The sequence below is a fragment of the Podarcis cretensis genome, assembly GCF_951804945.1.
Source record: "Podarcis cretensis genome assembly, chromosome: 17".
Taxonomy (NCBI): Eukaryota; Metazoa; Chordata; class Lepidosauria; order Squamata; family Lacertidae; genus Podarcis; species Podarcis cretensis.
Window position 1 is genome coordinate 27873534 of NC_137187.1, and position 19226 is coordinate 27892759.

Genomic DNA, 19226 nt, shown 5'->3' on the forward strand with positions numbered 1-19226 from the left:
GGTAGTGAGAGATTTTACTTTCTTGGGCTCCATGATCACTGCAGATGGTGACAGCAGCCACGAAATTAAAAGACGCCTGCTTCTTGGGAGAAAAACAATGACAAACCTAGACAGCATCTTAAAAAGCAGAGACATCACCTTGCCAACAAAGGTCCGTATAGTTAAAGCTATGGTTTTCCCAGTAGTGATGTATGGAAGTGAGAGCTGCACCATAAAGAAGGCTGATCACCGAATAATTGATGCTTTTGAATTATTGTGCTGGAGGAGACTCTTGAGAGTCCCATGGACTGCAAGAAGATCAAACCTATCCATTCAAAAGGAAATCAGCCCTGAGTGCTCACTGGAAGGACAGATCCTGAAGCTGAGGCTCCAAGGCTTTGGCCACCTCATGAGAAGAGAAGACTCCCTGGAAAAGACCCTGATGTTGGGAAAGATGGAGGGCACAAGGAGAAGGGGATGATAGAGGATGAGATGGTTGGACAGTGTTCTCGAAGCTACTAACATGAGTTTGACCAAACTGCGGGAGGCAGTGGAAGACAGGAGTGCCTGGTGTGCTCTGGTCCATGGGGTCACAAAGAGTCGGACACGACTAAACGACTAAACAACAACAACCTCCAGTTATGGACAGGATCCATTCTGGAACTCTGGTCGGATCCCGAGGTTTCCGCAACAGGAGGTGTCTGTTCTGTGCATGCGCGTGTCATGGTAGAGTGCTTCTGCGCATGTGTATGGCGCGGAAGAGCACTTCTGCGCATGTGTGTGCATCAAAACCTGGAAAAATACTTCCAGGTTTGCCGTGTGTGTATCCCAAAGGATACATAACCAGAGGTGCACCTAAGTAGAGGTACCACTGTATCGGAAACTTCCTTGAACATAGCTTCTCCATGCGAAGCAGGAAGTGACCTCTCTAGGCAACAGAACAACTCCTCTTTTCCTATCTTCAACCGCAATCTCCTGGGTGATGAGGACACCGTTACGCAGCTGAATGTGCATGCGTATTCCGCCTGTTTCCCTCCATTCCACAAATCCCCTCCACACAGCTCTGGGCAGACAACCAACGCTATGCCACTGCATAGGAGTAATGTAGAAGGTCTTGTTTAGTTGGCAGGAATGGGAAATGCCAGTCGCCAGCAATCAAAAGAAACCTTGCTCTTGAGGCTGCTGGCAACACTTCTTCCTCTCTCCAGACCCACAAATACAAGAAAGAGAAGAATAAGAAACTGCCACTCAGCACACTTTATTCATCTAGCTGAGATAAACTAGTCGCTTTCCATCTGCCTGAACTAGATAGGATATCCTCCTCCTCTATCATAAAACAAATTTCAGAGGGCTAAATTCACTGCACCTATGACCCACCCTGCAGTTGTGAAAACAGCCCTTTTTGACAAGCCGAAACACAAACCTACCGCCTGCTAACCTTCCAAAGGCAACAAAATCTTATGAGAATGATCAGTAATATGATCTCTATGGAGAACAGCTAAATTGCGGTTACAGATAGGTAGCCGTGTTGGTCTGCCATAGTCAAAACAAAAAAAAATTCCTTCCAGTAGCACCTTAAAGACCAACTAAGTTAGTTCTTGGTATGAGCTTTCGTGTGCATGCACACAAAAGCTCATACCAAGAACTAACTTAGTTGGTCTTTAAGGTGCTACTGGAAGCTAAATTGCGGGTTGACTCTATTGCCAATTACTATTAGAAATGAGACAGATGACTCGTATTAAATTTTCTCTATAGGGTTGTGTACTAAAGGATCTTTAACTTAGCCCTACTTTAAGTGAAGATTAAAGAATGCCTCCTAACAACATTTCTTAGACCCTTTGGCTGCAATCATATGTGCCGTTACTAGTGAAAACAGTGACACTTGCTTCTGAGTAAACATATAAGATTGCTCTGTTAATGCCGGTACATTGAATAGATTGGGCGCCACAATTCAAGATGGATGTTGACAAGCAAGAACGTGTGCAGAGGAGGGTGACCAAGATGATCAAGGGTCTGGAAACCAAGCCTGATGAGGAACGGTTGAAGGAGCTGAGTGTGATGGCCTGGGACTCGGACCCAGAGAAGTCTCAATCTGCACCGGATCCTTTGCCTCAGGCATCATCTGAACCAAGTCTGGGGCCTGATCCTGAAGAGTCCCAGTCTGCACAGGTTTCCCTGCAGCAAACACCAGCTGGGCTGAGTCAGGCACCTGAGCCTGCCCTAGCTCCAGATGTGGGGATTCCCTCGTTGCCTTCAGCTGGGCCATCACTTACAGCTGCTCCACTACCGGTTGGGTCAGGGGAGGCTGAAGCGGCCCCTGGGTCTATTAACCCACTGACGTCTCCCGAGCTGCAGAGACTAAGGTCTGAGAGAAGGAGAGACCTGAGTATTCGCAGGAGGAGCGCTCGCCTTCGGGCGGAACAGGGAGGTGAGTCACTGGGGGATCAGGACCGGCCGCTACCCCGACAAAGATAAAAGGCTGTCAGACCCCACCCCAGGTTGCGGGAGCAACATTGCTGTATGCCAGACCTGTATGCCTGCCTGAGATCCTGTACCTGTCCTTGCCTGGTATCCTGCCTCATGTCCTGCCTTGGACCTGTCGGACTGACTCCTAGTGGAACCTTCAGATTCTGGACCGGACCAGGACTGTGTTTCATGGGTTACCCCCGGGCCCAGCACACTGAGTATCCTTAGCCTGGAAAAGAGGAGACTGAGAGGAGAGATGCTAGCCATCTGCAAATATCTAAAGGGCTGTCAAATGGAAGATGGCGGAAGCTTGTTTTCTCCTGCTCTGGAGGGCAGGATTTGAACCAATGGCTTCAAGTTACAAGGAAGGAGATTCCAACTAAACACCAGGAAGAACTTTCTGACAGAAAGAGACGTACGACAGTGGAACGGTCTCCCTTGGAAGGCGGTCGACTCTTTTTCCTTGGAGGTTTTTAAGCAGAGGTTGGATGGCCATCTGTCATGGATGCTTTAGCTGAGATTCCTGCATTGCAAGGGGTTGAAATAGTTGACCTTTGGGGTCCCATCCAATTCTACAATTCTGTGAGTCTGTGTCTAAGAGCTCTAGCATTATATCAGGGGGAGGGCAAGGAAAATGAGGCGTCCTTGTTTTCCCTCACCCTTCCTTCAATCCCATCTCTTGAGCGGTCTGGATAGTGCACTGTTCCGAGCTGAATGGAGCTCTGAACTTGAACTATCCCACAAATGGAAATACACTGCAACATTATGTTGCAGCTCCCACTCATCAGTTTATAATCTCAACTGGGCCTGATGGACTCATGGATAGTTCCAGCTATAGATGCAGGCAAAACGTTGCATGCAACTGCAGTTGCTAAAAGCGCTATCTAAACCAGTATGAAAGCTCCGTACTGTGACACCCTGTTTTCATTTTTAATTAGAGTACGATACGATACAATATTATACAATATGATAATTTTTATTGTCATTGTCCCATACAGAACAACAAAATTGAAAATCTACATCAGACATTCAGAAACCAAGAAGCCTGCTATCCCAGCTATCCCAGCCTGGTTAGCCCCCTAAAAACTTTGATACCCTGTAATTAAATACAATATACTCCCATAGAGACTACCTTAAAGGTAAAGGTACCCCTGCCTGTACGGGCCAGTCGTGTCGGACTCTAGGGTTGTGTGCTCATCTCACTCTAGAGGCCGGGAGCCAGCGCTGTCCGCAGACACTTCCGGGTCACGTAGCCAGCGTGACGAAGCTGCTCTGGCGAGCCAGCACCAGCGCAGCACACGGAAACGCCATTTACCTTCCCGCTATAAAGCGGTACCTATTTATCTACTTGCACTTAGGGGTGCTTTCAAACTGCTAGGTGGGCAGGAACTGGGACCGAAAGACGGGAGCTCACCCCGCCGCGGGGATTCGAACCACCGACCTAGGCACTGAGGTTTTACCCACAGCGCCACCCACGTCCCAGAGACTACCTTACACTGTGTTTAAAACCAAAATCGCATTTGAATAGAAACTGTTTATCAGGCAGCTAGTCCTAATCTTTATAACCCTGTACCTTCTTCAAGAGATCATTTCCGGGGTGTGCACTATCCTGCTCTTTTCACAACCTAAAGTTCATTCCTATGCATTAATATCTGACCTCTGTGTCGTTTTTTGAAAGGAATCCAGTAATTTAAGAAGAGGTTTAAAAGCACCATTCTATTCAACAGAGCTGTCGACAACAGAGCTGTTTCTTCAGCTGTAAAATGGGAGTGGTGATATATTTTGCAGTGTTGCGAATTGCCTGAGGCAATGCCTTATGATTCTAGATAGGAAAGTGTGTTCACTTAAACCTCATCTAGGTCCTTTTAATCCTCCAGTGACCATATCCATATAATAAGCACGCAGGAAAGATGGCATTATATACAGCCCTCTAGGTAGGAACTGTGCTCTTTGGAATGCTACCTTCAAAAGCAAGTGTAGGAAATGTAGATGTAAATTATAAAAGTAGCTGAAAACAATAAATCCACCAGTGAGTAAAACATAGTTATAAACTCCTTATGTCCTGTTCCTTGTCACTTTATCACATTGATGTTTGGGAAAGTATAGTCTGTGAAAGAGACCGTTCAGAACTTGGCTAGTCTCATCCTTTCCTTCTTCATGGAGGCCTGATTTCATAGCCCACTACACAACCTGAACACAGTCCACTACACAGTCATTGCGGCTGAAAAAGTCAGGGGCCTATTAGTTTTCATCTGACTTGTTTCGTTGGAGAGTTTGCCGAGTGGGGGGAGGTTTTTTCTAAAAGATTTGCAACTCTTGAAAAACACTTTTGTATGTTAACACGATATCCAGCTTTTAACATTTTGCCATAAATAACCTGGTGTGAGCTGTAAAAATAAAATAAAATATAGCAAAAGGGGGGTGGGCAAACTGTAATATCTGGATGCCAGATGGCACCGGCTAAGTGATGGGGCTGATTCAATAAGAAACAAAAGGAAATTCCTGACATGCATCTATTTGAATAGAACCCACAGGGAACAACTTAGCTGCAGAAAGGCCAGTAGTATGCAATCGCCCAATAATAATTCCTAAATGTTAAGCCGCGCTTGCTTAGAGCCAGTCTTTTAGAGGTGAGATTTCCTACCAAAAGGGCTTAAGGAACTAGACAGGTGATGTGTTTTCAGAACTTTTACCTGCATCTTAATGTACTTGATCTGCGTGTTCATTCTACACGGAATTGCTCCAGTAAGTAGCAACATAGCAAAAACATGTATTTATATGTTTGTTTGTTAAAATTAGTATGCTGCCCTTCATCTGAAGATCAGTTCACAACACAGAAATACAAAATGAAAACATGGAATACATAATAAAACAGAAACAAACCTCAGGCCTGTCCCTAGTTGTGGTGAGATTACAGTGGGGAGGAGAGCTATGAAGACCACCTTGACTTCCTTGGAGGAACGGCGTGATATGGATGTAATGAATAAGATAACTTTTTTTAAAAAAATATATGGTTCCGACTTCTTTTGCAGGGTTGTTACAAGCATTATAGCAACTCAGGATAACATTCCATGCATCTAATGAAGTATAAGATGTACCGTATTTTTCGCTCTATAAGACGCACCAGACCACAAGACGCACCTAGTTTTTGGAGGAGGAAAACAAGAAAAAAATATATTTTGAATCTCAGAAGCCAGAACAGCAAGAGGGATCACTGTGCAGTGAAAGCAGCGATCCCTCTTGCTGTTCTGGCTTCTGTGATAGCTGCGCAGCCTGCATTCGCTCCATAAGACGCACACACATTTCCTCTTACTTTTTAGGAGGGAAAAAGTGAGTCTTATAGAGCAAAAAATACGGTATACTGCAATCGACAAAACCTTATCCCATAGTAAACTTATTGGTCTTCAAAGATGCCCCATGACTTTTTGCTGTGCAAAGGCTCGCATGACTGCCTCTCTGGAAATGGTTACAAGGAGATGATGTCTCTGAAACCGTTTGAACATTCCATATTTAGATGAAAGAGGAGATGAAAATTGGTTGTTAGAGGTGCCCTGGAGGATCTGAGGCTGTCAGCGAGGATGTTAGTTATGTATATATTGCTCTTGATATTATCTACGAATACTTTTTCCCTTTCGTTTTTGCCCTGCTTTCTGTCGGCCAAAATATCTCTTTGGAGGTGTATTTCCTATGGTTGCAGTCCATTGCGTTTTGGAACAGTTGGGAAAATTCCCTCTCAGCTGCCAGGGCATTGGATCAACTTGTGCGATTTCTTCCCTTTGTCTTTCTCCATTTCTCTTGCCACTGCTCTCTCAAAGCTTTGACTACAAACCACCCCACTTCGCTCTAGAGGATTTTAACGATAAATGAATGTGATTGTTCCATGCCAAAACAAAATGTGGACATTCTCACTGCTAATATCTGTTTAAAATAGTAGGGCCCCGTTACATTGTTGTTTTTATAAACGAGGTGATCTTTATCTCAGGAGCAATATTCCTTAACCGCAAATGTTGAATTTGAAGCATGTACATTTTTATAAGTTAAAAGAACTCAGACCTTCCTGCCTGAAGGAAGAAGAGTTTGTCAAATGATTGCACAGAGCTTCACATCAAACAGGGGCGTGATTTGGCATTTTATTTTGCAACTTGAGAATTTAAATTTTAATTAGGGACATTGCTTATTTGTTTGCTTTTGAAAAAAAGGATTTGTGAACTTATTTGCATGGTTATTTTTGCATTAGCCATGGTCTGGAGATACATGCATTGTTAACAAAACTGGGTATATCAGGCAGTTACTCCTCTGGCTGGTAACCCAAGATTACAAGGCAGTTGGGGAGCTTGTGGAAGGAGCAGAAGAAATTGCATGCCCAGGCATCATGACCCAGCAACATGCATATGCTTCAATGACAACTCGTGGCAACATTCTTTGATTCAAATCATGCCACAACTTTATTGATTACAGATGTAAGGTGTGTGCCTGGCTATCCAGTTCTGGATATAATGAATTTTTGTTGTTGGTTTCTACAGTCCAGGCTACATGCTAGCTTTTATAGCCTAGCTCTTACAAACAAACAAACAATGTGATGATTTGAGTTTTAATGTGAAAGAATTGAGAATGTGGCAATTAATCTTTCTGCTAATTATCGCATGCACTTAAATCCGGGGTACCGTTCCAAGTTTCTGTTGGGAAAGCCAAAACGGTTTGGGTGGGAGTGCACATTTCATAGCAATAAATAGCTAATGGTTTGAGTTAATTGGGCATAAGTCATGTAGAGCAGATCTACCAGAGTTGTTCTACCAGCGTTATTCTACCGAAGCATCAGGAGAAGCCATACTGTGGGTTTGAATGCTTCCCACTCACCGCTCCTCAAAAGCTTCCTGCACATAAGATTATAATTGCCTTGCAAATATGTTTCCAAATGCCTCAGGAAGTTCACAAGCAGGGCGTGAATGTGACTGTCGTCCCAAATGTATCCAGCAGCAAAAATATCATCATCATCATCATCATCACTATCACTTTTAATTTGTATATCGCCTTTCTATCTTACAATACCCAAGGCAGTTTACAAGCTGAAGAAACAAAGAATGTACACCTTGTAACAATCTAATGCAATACAAAAATGTGATAATAAAACATAGCTTTAAAATAAGCAACCTACATCAAATATAGTAACATTTGACAGTCATTAGAATAGTATAGAATAATAATATCAGCATATAAAAAATCAAACAGAAATCCATTCTTAACAATTACAGTGGTACCTCGAGTTAAGTACAGTGGTACCTTAGGTTACATACGCTTCAGGTTACATACGCTTCAGGTTACAGACTCTGCTAACCCATAAATAATGCTTCATGTTAAGAACTTTGCTTCAGGATGAGAACAGAAATCGTGCTCCGGCGGCGCGGCAGCAGCAGGAGGCCCCATTAGCTAAAGTGGTGCTTCAGGTTAAGAACAGTTTCAGGTTAAGAATGGACCTCTGGAACAAATTAAGTACTTAACCCGAGGTACCACTGTACTTAATTCGTTCCGGATTATATTAATTCTCAGGATATTAATTCTGTTATCGCTGTGCAAGTAGCGCTTTGATTTTCCGCAACTCTGACTAGTCAAGTGTCGCTCGTTCCAAATAGATGAATAAGCTTGGAATATATCTCTTACAGTTTTGTACTACAGAAAAAAAGAAATGCACGGCGGCTGAAAAGTTAGTAACTCATAAGCATATATTAAGAATTTATTTCACAGCAAAGTAGCACTATCACCGAACTCAGAAATATGGTTGTTATTAGTAAATGTTGACTTTCTAATGGCAACCTTGTATGTTTTATTGCTCTCAGCTCCACAGGTTCTCTTTATGCCTTTGAAGCAAGTTATTACATAGCATAAACCTACCCTACTAGGCTCATAACTCAAAATGCAAAGTATCTGTTTAGGAAGCAGGAAAAAATATAACTTCCTGATGTTATTTCCTGCTTTTCAGTTATGAATTACTGTGCACAGTGAAATGATTAATAATGAGTAGATTATAGTTTATGCAGCAATTTTCATTCCCTAGAAGAGTTTCCTTACAGGCTATACATTTCTCTTTTCTGCTGTTGCTCTGAGCATGTGGTTTACGCACATCTCCATTATTTCATTTAACAGGGTGTGCTGCATGAACTTAACATGCTTTTTTAATAGTAGAGCCAGTTTGCCCTGCATTAATTTGCGGTCATGTTTTTGGTAAGAGGAATCTGTGGAATTATAAAATTATGAAGCTAGACTTTCCTTAAAGTCATCTGGCCCATTTCCTTCGCACTGCGAAGGGAGCATCTTTCTTTACTTAAGTTGAATCCACTCACAGGATGCTCACACTAAAAAAAAGGGGGGTGCAGTTTTCACTGATTCCCCTTCCCCCTGCATGCAGCCTCCTCAAACCTGCCTTCTTCAACAGGAGCTTCCATTGGACCCGAGTCCCTTCCATGAATAGAAGGAGCCCTTTAAACTTCTCAAATAATATTGGTTTCAAGTTACAGTTTTGGCATCTCTGGCAGAGAGGCCCAGACGCCTTAGAGCAGGCATAGGCAAACACGGCCCTCCAGATGTTTTAGGACTACAATTCCCATCATCCCTGACCACTGGTCCTGTTAGCTAGGGATGATGGGAGTTGTAGTCCCAAAACATCTGGAGGGCCGAGTTTGCCTATGCCTGCATTAGAGCAAAGGTTTTCAGTCTTGTTTTTTTTTAAATAATATTTATTGAAATTTCCAAAAAAATAACAGAAAAAAGAAAGAGAAAAAGAAGAAAAAAGAAACATTTGCATTTAGGCCTTACTTTCATTAACATCCTTCCAGGACTTCCCCACCCCACCCCCTCTTGTATTCCATTTCCATTAAGTTAGTTCAACAAGTTCTTACCCCAACTTTTAAGCTTATTATCATTGATCCAATATTCAAACCATTCTTCAACTTAAAAATATTTTCCCCCCTAAGATCGTCCCCTGTTCCCTTCCACGAATTCCCCTCTTTAATACACAGAACAGAACCAAAAAAAAAAAAAAAGAATAAAGAACATAATATAATTTTACACCCTTTGGATTCCTAATTTCCCTCCCCCCTTTCCTGGTTTCGATCCCCAATGTCCATCAAGTCTGCTGTCAGCCTGGGAACCCCACATCCATGTCCAAATCTCTCTCTACTCCGCTTTGCCGTCTTTTTGATAGTCTTTGCCATCTTTCTGATAGTCTTTAGTTTCAAACACCCCATCTTGGAAAAACTCTATCTCAAGAAGGTCCATTTTTTCCATCCAGATCTCTATATTTAAGAGTAAAACTCAAATTTTGTTTCTTAGTCCTTTTAAGTCTGAATGTCCCAAATGTTCCCACTTCCAACTTTGTCCAATTCTTGTTGTTCTCTTCCTCACTTTCCTCTGTTTTCTTTTCCTGTTCCGCTGCAAAAACGTTCTAATTCCAAAAGCTTCTAGTTCCTCTACAGAGGCTTTATTTGTTCAGGAACAAAAACTTGCGTCAAGTCCCTTCCGTTCTTCAATAGATATATCTATTGTCTCCTTTAGTGTAGAGACCTCTGTAGACAAAACAATGTTTCATTTTTGCAGCTTTCCCAGGAGATAAAAAGTCCTATTCAGTTCCATAAGTATTTTTCCACTTGCATCAATTCTTGTAGTGTCCCAAAACCCCCTCTAGAGGGATTATGGTAACTCAGTTTCCTTCCAGATCACACCCAAAAGTCAAAGTAACTTGTTATCCCTTGTTTTCAACAATTTATATCCAGATTGTAACGAATCTAACCGGCAAAGTCATCGTAACAAAGTTCTCTTTTTATTCTCCAACTTTGACAGCTACTTTGACAGCTGTCAAAATCTCTATATCTCCTCACCAGGCACTCTCACAGATCACTCCCGGTTCCCGGGGGGGGGTTGCACTTTAGTCCACACAATCCACTTTTCTCCTCCAGCACAATCTTATAATTTTCCATCGTGAAATTAATGACTTTTCTCAATAAAAAACAAACTCTTCTCTTGATCTTAATTATCAAATCCTTGCTTTAAATCCTCTACAACAGGGGGGAGGCGGAATTCCTTTTTGCACCTCCCCCGCTCGTTCCAAATTTAAAAATTTTTTTTCCCTTTTAAATCTGATTTTCCAATTACTCACGGGTTATTATTTTCAGTCCAAATTTTCAATAGAAGAAGTCAGCGCTCTCCGTCGAATGGCATGCGGCTTCGCTCGGCAGGGGAAGCGGAGGACTCATAGCACCACACCACCCCCCATCCCCCGCTCCGAAGCCTTTAAAAAGGCTTCTTCGCGGGTCGGGGGCGCAAACGGTGCCCGCTGAGTCACCAAGTCCATGGGCTTCTGCGCCCATGGTTTTTGAGGGTCCCCGCATCGCCGGCACGGTGGGACCCAACCCCTGCCGAGCAGGCTCCCTCCAGAGCTCGGAGGGAGTCTGCCATTCGGCGATGGCGCCAACCCGGAAGTCAAGGTTTTCAGTCTTTTTGAGTCCACAGCTCCCTTGAGGTGTGGGGAGAGACTTTGTCTGGCAAGGCCTCCTTCCACCTGCCTTGCCCCACCCTCTAGTCTCTGCTTCTCAATTTGTATTGTATTATTTTATGTACTTTGTCTTGTCTGGAGAACTACTGCCTTGCAATGCACCATTCAAGGTGCCCTGACTGAAAACCACTGTCTTAGGGAGATGATTCCTATGTTTGCTTTTCCTTGTAGGTTTATTCCGGAGACCTGGTCTGCCTGCAGCGTGACCTGTGGAGTCGGAATCCAAGTCCGCTTAGTGAAGTGCCAAGTTCTGCTCTCCTTCTCTCAATCTGTGGCTGATTTGCCCATTGATGAATGTGAAGGGCCCAAACCAGCCTCTGAACGAGCTTGTTATGGTGGCCCTTGCAATGGGGAGACCAGCGAATATAGTCCCGAAGAGGCTGATGTGTTTTATGGTGGCTCGCAGGATTTTGACGAACTCCATGACTGGGAGTATGAAGGCTTCACAGAGTGCTCTGAGTCTTGTGCAGGAGGTGAGTTGCAATTTTTTTTTACAACTTGTTTTTCCTGTTTTAAATTTTGCCTACCCACAAGCAAAAAATGGATGGGTATTAAGTCATGACTACCTTACGTGCCTTGGGCTGCAGGTGGCACTGTAGTCTAAACAACAGAACCTAGGGCTTGCCGATCAGAAGGTCGGCGGTTCGAATCCCCGTGACGGAGTGAGCTCCCATTGTTCGGTCCCTGCTCCTGCCAACCTAGCAGTTCGAAAGCACATCAAGTACAAGTAGATAAATAGGTACTGCCCTGGCGGGAAGGTAAACGGTGTTTGCGTGCGCTGCTCTGGTTCACCAGAAGCGGCTTAGTCATGCTGGCCACATGACCCAGAAGCTGTACGCCGGCTCCCTCAGTCAATAAAGTGGGATGAGCACCGCAACCCCTGAGTCGTCCGCGACTGGACCTAATGGTCAGGGGTCCCTTACATGCCTCACTGATTATAATCAGACTTAATTTGAACTAACTGCATCCACACTTTCACCCGACTCGCATTTTGATCTTATTGTGTACTGATTAATCCTTCCCTCTACTCTCATTGTTCCACAGCGGTGCCTTGCAAAAACACAACCTTCCCCACTAAATTAGTTCTTATCAGATGTGTGGAAAATCTGAAGAGGGGTTTTTGTCCAACCGAACTTTTCAATTCAGCAGATTAGAGCCAATTTTCACAAGGCACACAGTTGGCTAATGGGAAATGTGGATAAATGTGGCATATAAAGCAACTCCGTCCATCCATCAATAACCCATGAAATGAGCACCTTTGGGTACTGTGTGGACGGTCCCACCAGCTCGACCGTGGCAGCCGAAATGTGAGAATCAGACCTCGGTCTTCTGTTTTCTCTGTTTGAAATGGAAGAGTGGCTCTGTGAGGGAACTATCGAAAATAAATACCAGATGTAATGCCATTTTGGATCTAGAAGGTATCAGAATTCACAGCTGGGGTCTTTCATATGACTAATGCAGTAGTCTGGTTGTTTACATTTCCTGCTGACCATTTACATTTGGGCCAGGGAAGCGTATTTTTAAAGAGCAAGATTAAGTCAGGAAGCATCAGGTGTCATTAGCTCTGCATTGCCTGACTTCTGCTTTGTAAGCAGAGACACATGGATCCCAAGCGTTGGGCTGTTGCATATGTATTTCTTTACTGAATCTACTGGAGACTCAGCTGGTTTTGATAGCTTTTACTAGCAAATGACATTAGCTTGGATCTCGGTGCAGGGTAAAGGAGAGAGAGAGAAAACATTTGGCAAAAATAACCAGCGAAAAGATTGCCTGGAGCTAGTAAGTTTGGCACTTAGGTTAAAAGTTAAGGAGGGTCACCATTTATGCATATTATGAGAATTGTTTAATGTACATGGTGTCTAATCCATTTGGGTCTACTCAGTCATTTTCTGCTAATTGCTTATGAAAATTGCGCCCATTAGAAATGTCCCATTTCTAAAATTCCTTAGCTCCTCTAAAGCTGGGGTTTTTCCACACAGGAATTGTAACAAATGGCTTGCATTTCATGGGTTCTGAGTAACTTGTGCATGATAGAAAAAGAACATTTTTATCACGAAGTGAATAATGCTTCATAATTATTTATGCCTTCCTTTGGTTATCCCACATCCCGTACCCTATCAGAACAAAATATTGTTTTCCCTTACTACCTCATTCTCAGGTAAAAATAGGGAAATGGGTTTAAAAATGGCACAGAAAGCATTTATCTCTGCAGCGTCGTTCAAATCTGACACATACACAATTTACATAGGGTTGCCATATTTCAAAAAGTGAAAATCGGGACACAAATGTTGTTGAGCCTTTAAGGGAGGACAAAGTTCTTGAGCCTCCCCCCCCCCAAAAAAAAAAAGTTGTTGCACCAAAAACTAGATTTTCAACCTGGGTTGCCATGTGTCTGTATTTTCCTGGACATTTCAGCTATTTCCTCCCAGACACTGCTTCCGACTGCCGTATTCCGTCTGGGTCTGGGAAATTCTGGATGTATGGCAACCCTAATTTACAGAGCTCTGAAAGTAGATCAACATGCTTTCTTGAATCCAGAAGAAGCCCCAGGTGTAGTCTTTTGCACCAAACCCAGGTCAAAACTCAAAGTGGAATGAGTGCAGGCATGGAATGAGTGCATCCCTAGAGATGGACCATTAGGTAGCTGGAGAATCAGCATCATCATTTTTTATTTGTATGCCACCTTTCCATATAAGTGAGAGCTGGACCATAAAGTAGGCTGATCGCAGAAGAATTGATGATTTCGAATTATGGTGCTGGAGGAGACTCTTGAGAGCACCATGGACTGCAAGAAGTTCAAACCTCTCCATTCTGAAGAAAATCAGCCCTGAGTGCTCACTGGAAGGACAGATCCTGAAGCTGAGGCTCCAATACTTTGACCACCTCATGAGAAGAGAAGACTCCCTGGAAAAGACCCTGATGTTGGGAAAGATGGAGGGGACAAGGAGAAGGGGACAGATGACGAGATGGTTGGACAGTGTTCTCGAAGCTACCAGCATGAGTTTGACCAAACTGTGGGAGGCAGTGGAAGACAGGAGTGCCTGGCGTGCTCTGGTCCATGGGGTCACGAAGAGTCGGACACAACTAAACAACAACATGCCACCTTTCCACAGTTAAAAAAACAATGATCAAGGTGGCTTACAGCATAACAAGATTTACATCATTACAAAAGTCATAAACAATAAATAAACCACATCAAAAAAATACACAACCAAATGGGAAACAATTTCCACATAAATCTAAATCTAAAACTAAGAATACAGCATTAATATCACAGTTTAAAATGACACAGGTAAAAAATAACAGCAATTTAAACAGAAAGCAAAAACTAAACTAAACGGAGCTCTCTCTGCCCAGCAGCAGCAGCGGCAGCAGTCCTTTATAGAGCCCATCAGGCCACGCTGTGGGCCAGGTGGTGAGTGGCAGGATTGGGGCCCTCAGGCGCTGAGCAGGGAATCCTCCTGGGTCTATCACAGTCAATTTTGCACCAGAGGTTATGAGGGCTGGAAGCTCCATTCCCATTTAGGAAAGAGGCTCCACCCTGACCTCCTTGGCACCCACTGCCACCTGCTGAGCCACGCAGCAATTCCCGGACTGCCCGTGGGCTGGATGCAGAAGGCAATTGGGCTGAATCCAGCCCCCGGGCCTTAGTTTGCTGACCCATGGTTTAGGGCTTCAAAGTGTTTGTCAGGAGTACGTGCAGGAGCCAGGCCCTGTGGCCAATAGGACTTTGCAGGACTGGGGCCTTCCTAAGGTTGTTCTGAAGAGGCAAGGTGCGGCCGCACAGGTGAGGCCGATTGGTAGCTCACAGCACCTGGTGGCAAGAGCTGGGAAGGGATATAAGGTCAGCATTTCCCTTCAGCTCTTTGCCACACACTCCCTGCCTTGCTGTGTTTGGCTTCTTGCTTCCTGATCTTTGAACCTCGGCTTCTTGACTCCCTGCTTCTTCATCATCGGACCCCTGACTTTGTGACTCCTTGCTTCCTGACTCTCGGACCCTTGGCTTCTTGACTCCCGGCTCTCTGACCCTCGGACTCTTGGCTCCTGACTTCTGGCTTCTGGACCCCCGTTCCTGCTCCCACCCTGCCATCTTGCCCCCGGTCCTGACGTTCCCTGCCAGGACTTCGATCGCCCGTGAACTGGACTGTGAGAGTGTTGGTGCTTGGAAATGTACTGGGAGTCAATGTAGGTCTTTCAGGACCGGTGTTATATGGTCCCAGCAGCAACTCCTAGTCACCGGTCTAGCTGCTGGTTTTTTTGCATTAGGTTAGAAAAGTGAGGGATTGGGTCAACACAGTACCGCAGCATCTTTTCAAATAAGATAGCCTGTTAAAATAGAGAGCTTCATCATTGGCCGTCACTTCTGTCAACCATCTCGTCAAGCAGATGTTCTGCTTCTGACATACACTGATTGAAAAAGAAATGTTTGTCCTCTCATTCCTGAACCCAGTCCACATTTGTTCTGAACTGGGAGACAGTTGTGCTTGCCTCACACTTCTTTGGGAAGGCCCATAACACACACTGTGAGAACTGTGGGCCCTACATTGCAGCATTCCTACACCATATCAAAGTGCAGTGGCTTGTAGGAATTAAAGACCTTTGGATGGCAACCACTTGTTTCCATGAGTTAAATTCACATCCAGCGCTCGGTCTGCTGAACAGCATTGCCACAGAGAACTTGGGCTTAAACGCAGCATCTCTTGTTACATTTATTGTACCTGATAATATGTGGCTGTAGCAGGAACCATTTCTTTGATCCATTCAATGCCATCTGATTGTTTGCGAAATGACTGGCATTCAGAATGTTTTGGGGGAAAACGTTTTCTGTTAAGCAAATTAAAATGGAATAAATAGGTTCCAAATAATCATTTTGTTTCCACAGTTGCATGACAGATCAAGTTAATTTTATTGTTCTTGTGCTCTCTGGAGATGAAATTTGATTCATGCAGAAGTAGCCCTTCACCCTCGAAGGAGTAGCAGCCAGAAGGAACCAATTAACAATTTAGTCTTCATGAAGTGGCTGCGTCTTCCACTGCTGTCATCAAGTATCATGTAACAATTATGCTATTCTGGTAGATATAAACACAGCAAATCCTATTTGATGGTATATTGAAAGTGAACTGAAAGCTACTTAGATTCATGTCCTCCCCTTGCTCCGTGTAGCAGTTTAATTTCCCAGCCATAAACTTCAGGGATTTTCAAGGAAAAACAAACCCAGCTTCATTATGTTAAAATTGTGAGCAATAATTTTTAAAACTTGAGCCTCAAATACCCTGGAAAGTGGAAAGCCCAGGGCTTTTCTGCATCCCATTTTGAGCAGCTTATTTTCTCATTAGAAAGGAATGTACAGCTTCTTTGTTATATATATTTTCCAGTTTCTGAATACATCTGTGTTGGAAGCTGCAAGATCTAATCCTAAAATTCCAAGAGGGACAAATCACTATCATGCTACTTGGTTCTGTGCTGCATCTCGAATGTTTTACTAGCTATTGAAAATGTCTGAAACACAAGCAAATGATTTTTAGAATGGAAATGCACTGTTGCCATTTCATATAGGAGTTCCCCACCTTTACTTATCTCTTCCTGCCACTTTCTAGTTTTCTCTGAGGACAAGGGAGAATATGGGCTCACCTATCATTTCTAAAAATGCATAAAGGAGCACATAGTTCAGAGCAGTGCTTTCTGCCAGAGAATGGTCTGAGGTCAGAGGATGCTTCAAAAAAACCCGTCTTCCTCTTAAAGTGAATGGACACAATAGTTCATTGGTTTAGTTCGGAATTCATTATGAATGCACAAGGAAGTCTGCTTGAAAACGTTCGTAACTACGGCAGACTGGAGTTGCTAAGGTGGTTTTCGGCTGCTGTGACAGATGAATTGTGAACTGAAACTTCCATTTTATAACCACTTGGCGTTTTACAGTACGAAAACACAAAAATGTGTAACGTAATGACAAACGAGACAATAACCTCATCACCATGGGCTTCAGCCTGTCACTGTGAACTTGTTAGGAAGATGGCTGCTTTAATAATAGCATCTCCCATTATTACCACACCTTTGAGTGTATCCTCACCATATATTGTTCTTCTTTTTTTAACCTTTAAAGCCCTATACGGCCTAGGACCCTCGTACCTACGGGACCGCCTCTCCTGGTATGCCCCACAGAGAAACCTACCGTCTGCAAATAATAACATCCTCAAGGTCCCAGGCCTCAGAGAGGTTAGGCTGGCCTCAACTAGAGCCAGGGCCTTCTCGGCTGCGGCTCCAGTCTGGTGGAACGCTCTGTCACAAGAGACTAGGGCCCTGCGGGACCTGACATCTTTCCGCAGGGCCTGCAAGACAGAGTTGTTCCACCAGGCCTTTGGTCAGGGCGCAGCCTGACTCCCTCCTCTGGCAACCTGCACAGAATCTTGCTTAATCGGTTGCCATTAATTTGATTTTAATTAATTTTATAATGAAATATTTTGAATGTGTGATTATTTGATTGTTGGGTTATTTGATTATTGTTAGCCGCCCTGAGCCCGGCTTCGGCTGGGGAGGGCGGGATATAAATAAAATTTATTATTATTATTATTATTATTATTATTCACTCTCATAGACCTTACCGTCCGCAGTGAGCCTGTGCAAAAAACCACCCTGGATTTTCTCCAGTGCTGCCTCTAACCCTTCCCCACACTTGTGCTTTCCAGAGCTTTTGGCTGCAACTCCCATCACTCCTGACCATTGACCATACTGGCTGGGGCTGATGGGAGTTGTAGTCTACAGGGCACAGATTAAGATATTAGAGATAAGAGAAATTAAGTTTATTACAAAAGTGTTTTGTGTTTGCAAGCATGTGTCTGTTGCATTCACACTTTACAATTTTAAGTGTATATCTGGTAATCACATATCCTACTGTGAACTGCCCTGAGATCTTTGGATGAAGGGTTGTATACAAATGATGATGGTGGTGATGATGATACTTTAAGGAGGAAAGTCCTCTATTTGAAAGCATCCTTAATCTGAAGAAGGGCTTTCTGAGCCAAATCCTAAGAAGGGAGAGTGGTGACCTTCAAATTGCCCATCAATCTTTAGTTTCTAGACGGCAAGCACAACGGTCATGTGTTCACATCATGATCAGCTGTAGTTGATTTATGTTTAGCATATGCATATGCTGGAGCTGCACAAGTGGGTTGGAAAGGCAGCTGCAGCAATGGGTCGCCTCTCCAAAAGGGTCTGGGAGAACGTAATGAGCAATACCAAGATGAAGGTCTACCAGGCTTTCATGGTCAACTTACACCCACCAGGAGTGACACCTCAACGCCTTCCACATGCGCTGCGTCAGGAAGATTTTGGGCATCACACGGCAGTACAGAATTCCAAACAAAGATGTGCTTGCCCAAGTCAACATCCCCAGCACATCCGCACTTCTGTCTCAGTGACATCTACGCTGTCTTGGTCATATCTGTCAGGAGTGCGTGCAGGAGCCAGGCCCTGTGACCAATAGGACTTTGCAGGACTGGGGCCTTCCTAAGTTTGTTCTGAAGAGGCAAGGTGCGGCCACACAGGTGAGGCCAATTGGTAACTCACAGCACCTGGTGGCAAGAGCCGGGAAGGGATATAAGGTCAGCATTTATCTTCGGCTGTTTGCCACAGCAACACGGTTTCTGCCTTGCTGCATTTGGCTCATTGACTCCCTGCTTCCTGACCCTCAGACCCTTGACTTCATGACTCCTTGCTGCATTTGGCTCATTGACTCCCTGCTTCCTGACCCTCAGACCCTTGCCTTCGTGACTCCTTGCTTCCTGACCCTCGGACCATTGGCTTCTTGACTCCCGGCTCTCTGACCCTCGGACTCTTGGCTTTCTGACTCCTGGCTGCTGGACTCCCGTTCCTGCTCCCACCCCACTATCTTGCCCCTGGTCCCAATGTCCCCAGCAGAGACTTCGATTGCCCGTGAACCAGACTGTGACACTGTCCACAGAATGGAAGATGGCAGGAACACCAATACATGCTCCACGGGGAGCTGGCTTCTGGCACCAGGCCGATTGGCAGACCAACTCTGCATTACAGTTATGCCTGAAAACATGACATGAAGGCTCGCAAAATCAACACTGCTATGTGGGAATCCCTTGCAGAAGACCGCAGTGCCTGGACACAGGCAGTCAAGTCATGTATCCATAGCAGTGACCAAAGGAGGAACAATCACTGGGAGGAGTGCAGAGAGAAGCAGCATCGTGGTGCATCTGCAGCAGCACAG

The 19226-nt window shown here is 44.3% G+C and overlaps 1 protein-coding gene across 3 annotated transcripts in view; it reads left to right on the forward strand.

Annotated features, from left to right (window-relative positions):
- ADAMTSL1 (ADAMTS like 1) overlaps window positions 1-19226 on the forward strand; it is a 496501-nt gene that overhangs the window by 373979 nt on the left and 103296 nt on the right. For all 3 annotated transcript variants that reach the window (XM_079959104.1, XM_079959106.1, XM_079959105.1), the window contains one exon: window positions 11162-11463. In XM_079959104.1, the coding sequence (XP_079815230.1) occupies window positions 11162-11463 (302 nt within the window). The remainder of the gene's footprint in view (window positions 1-11161; window positions 11464-19226) is intronic.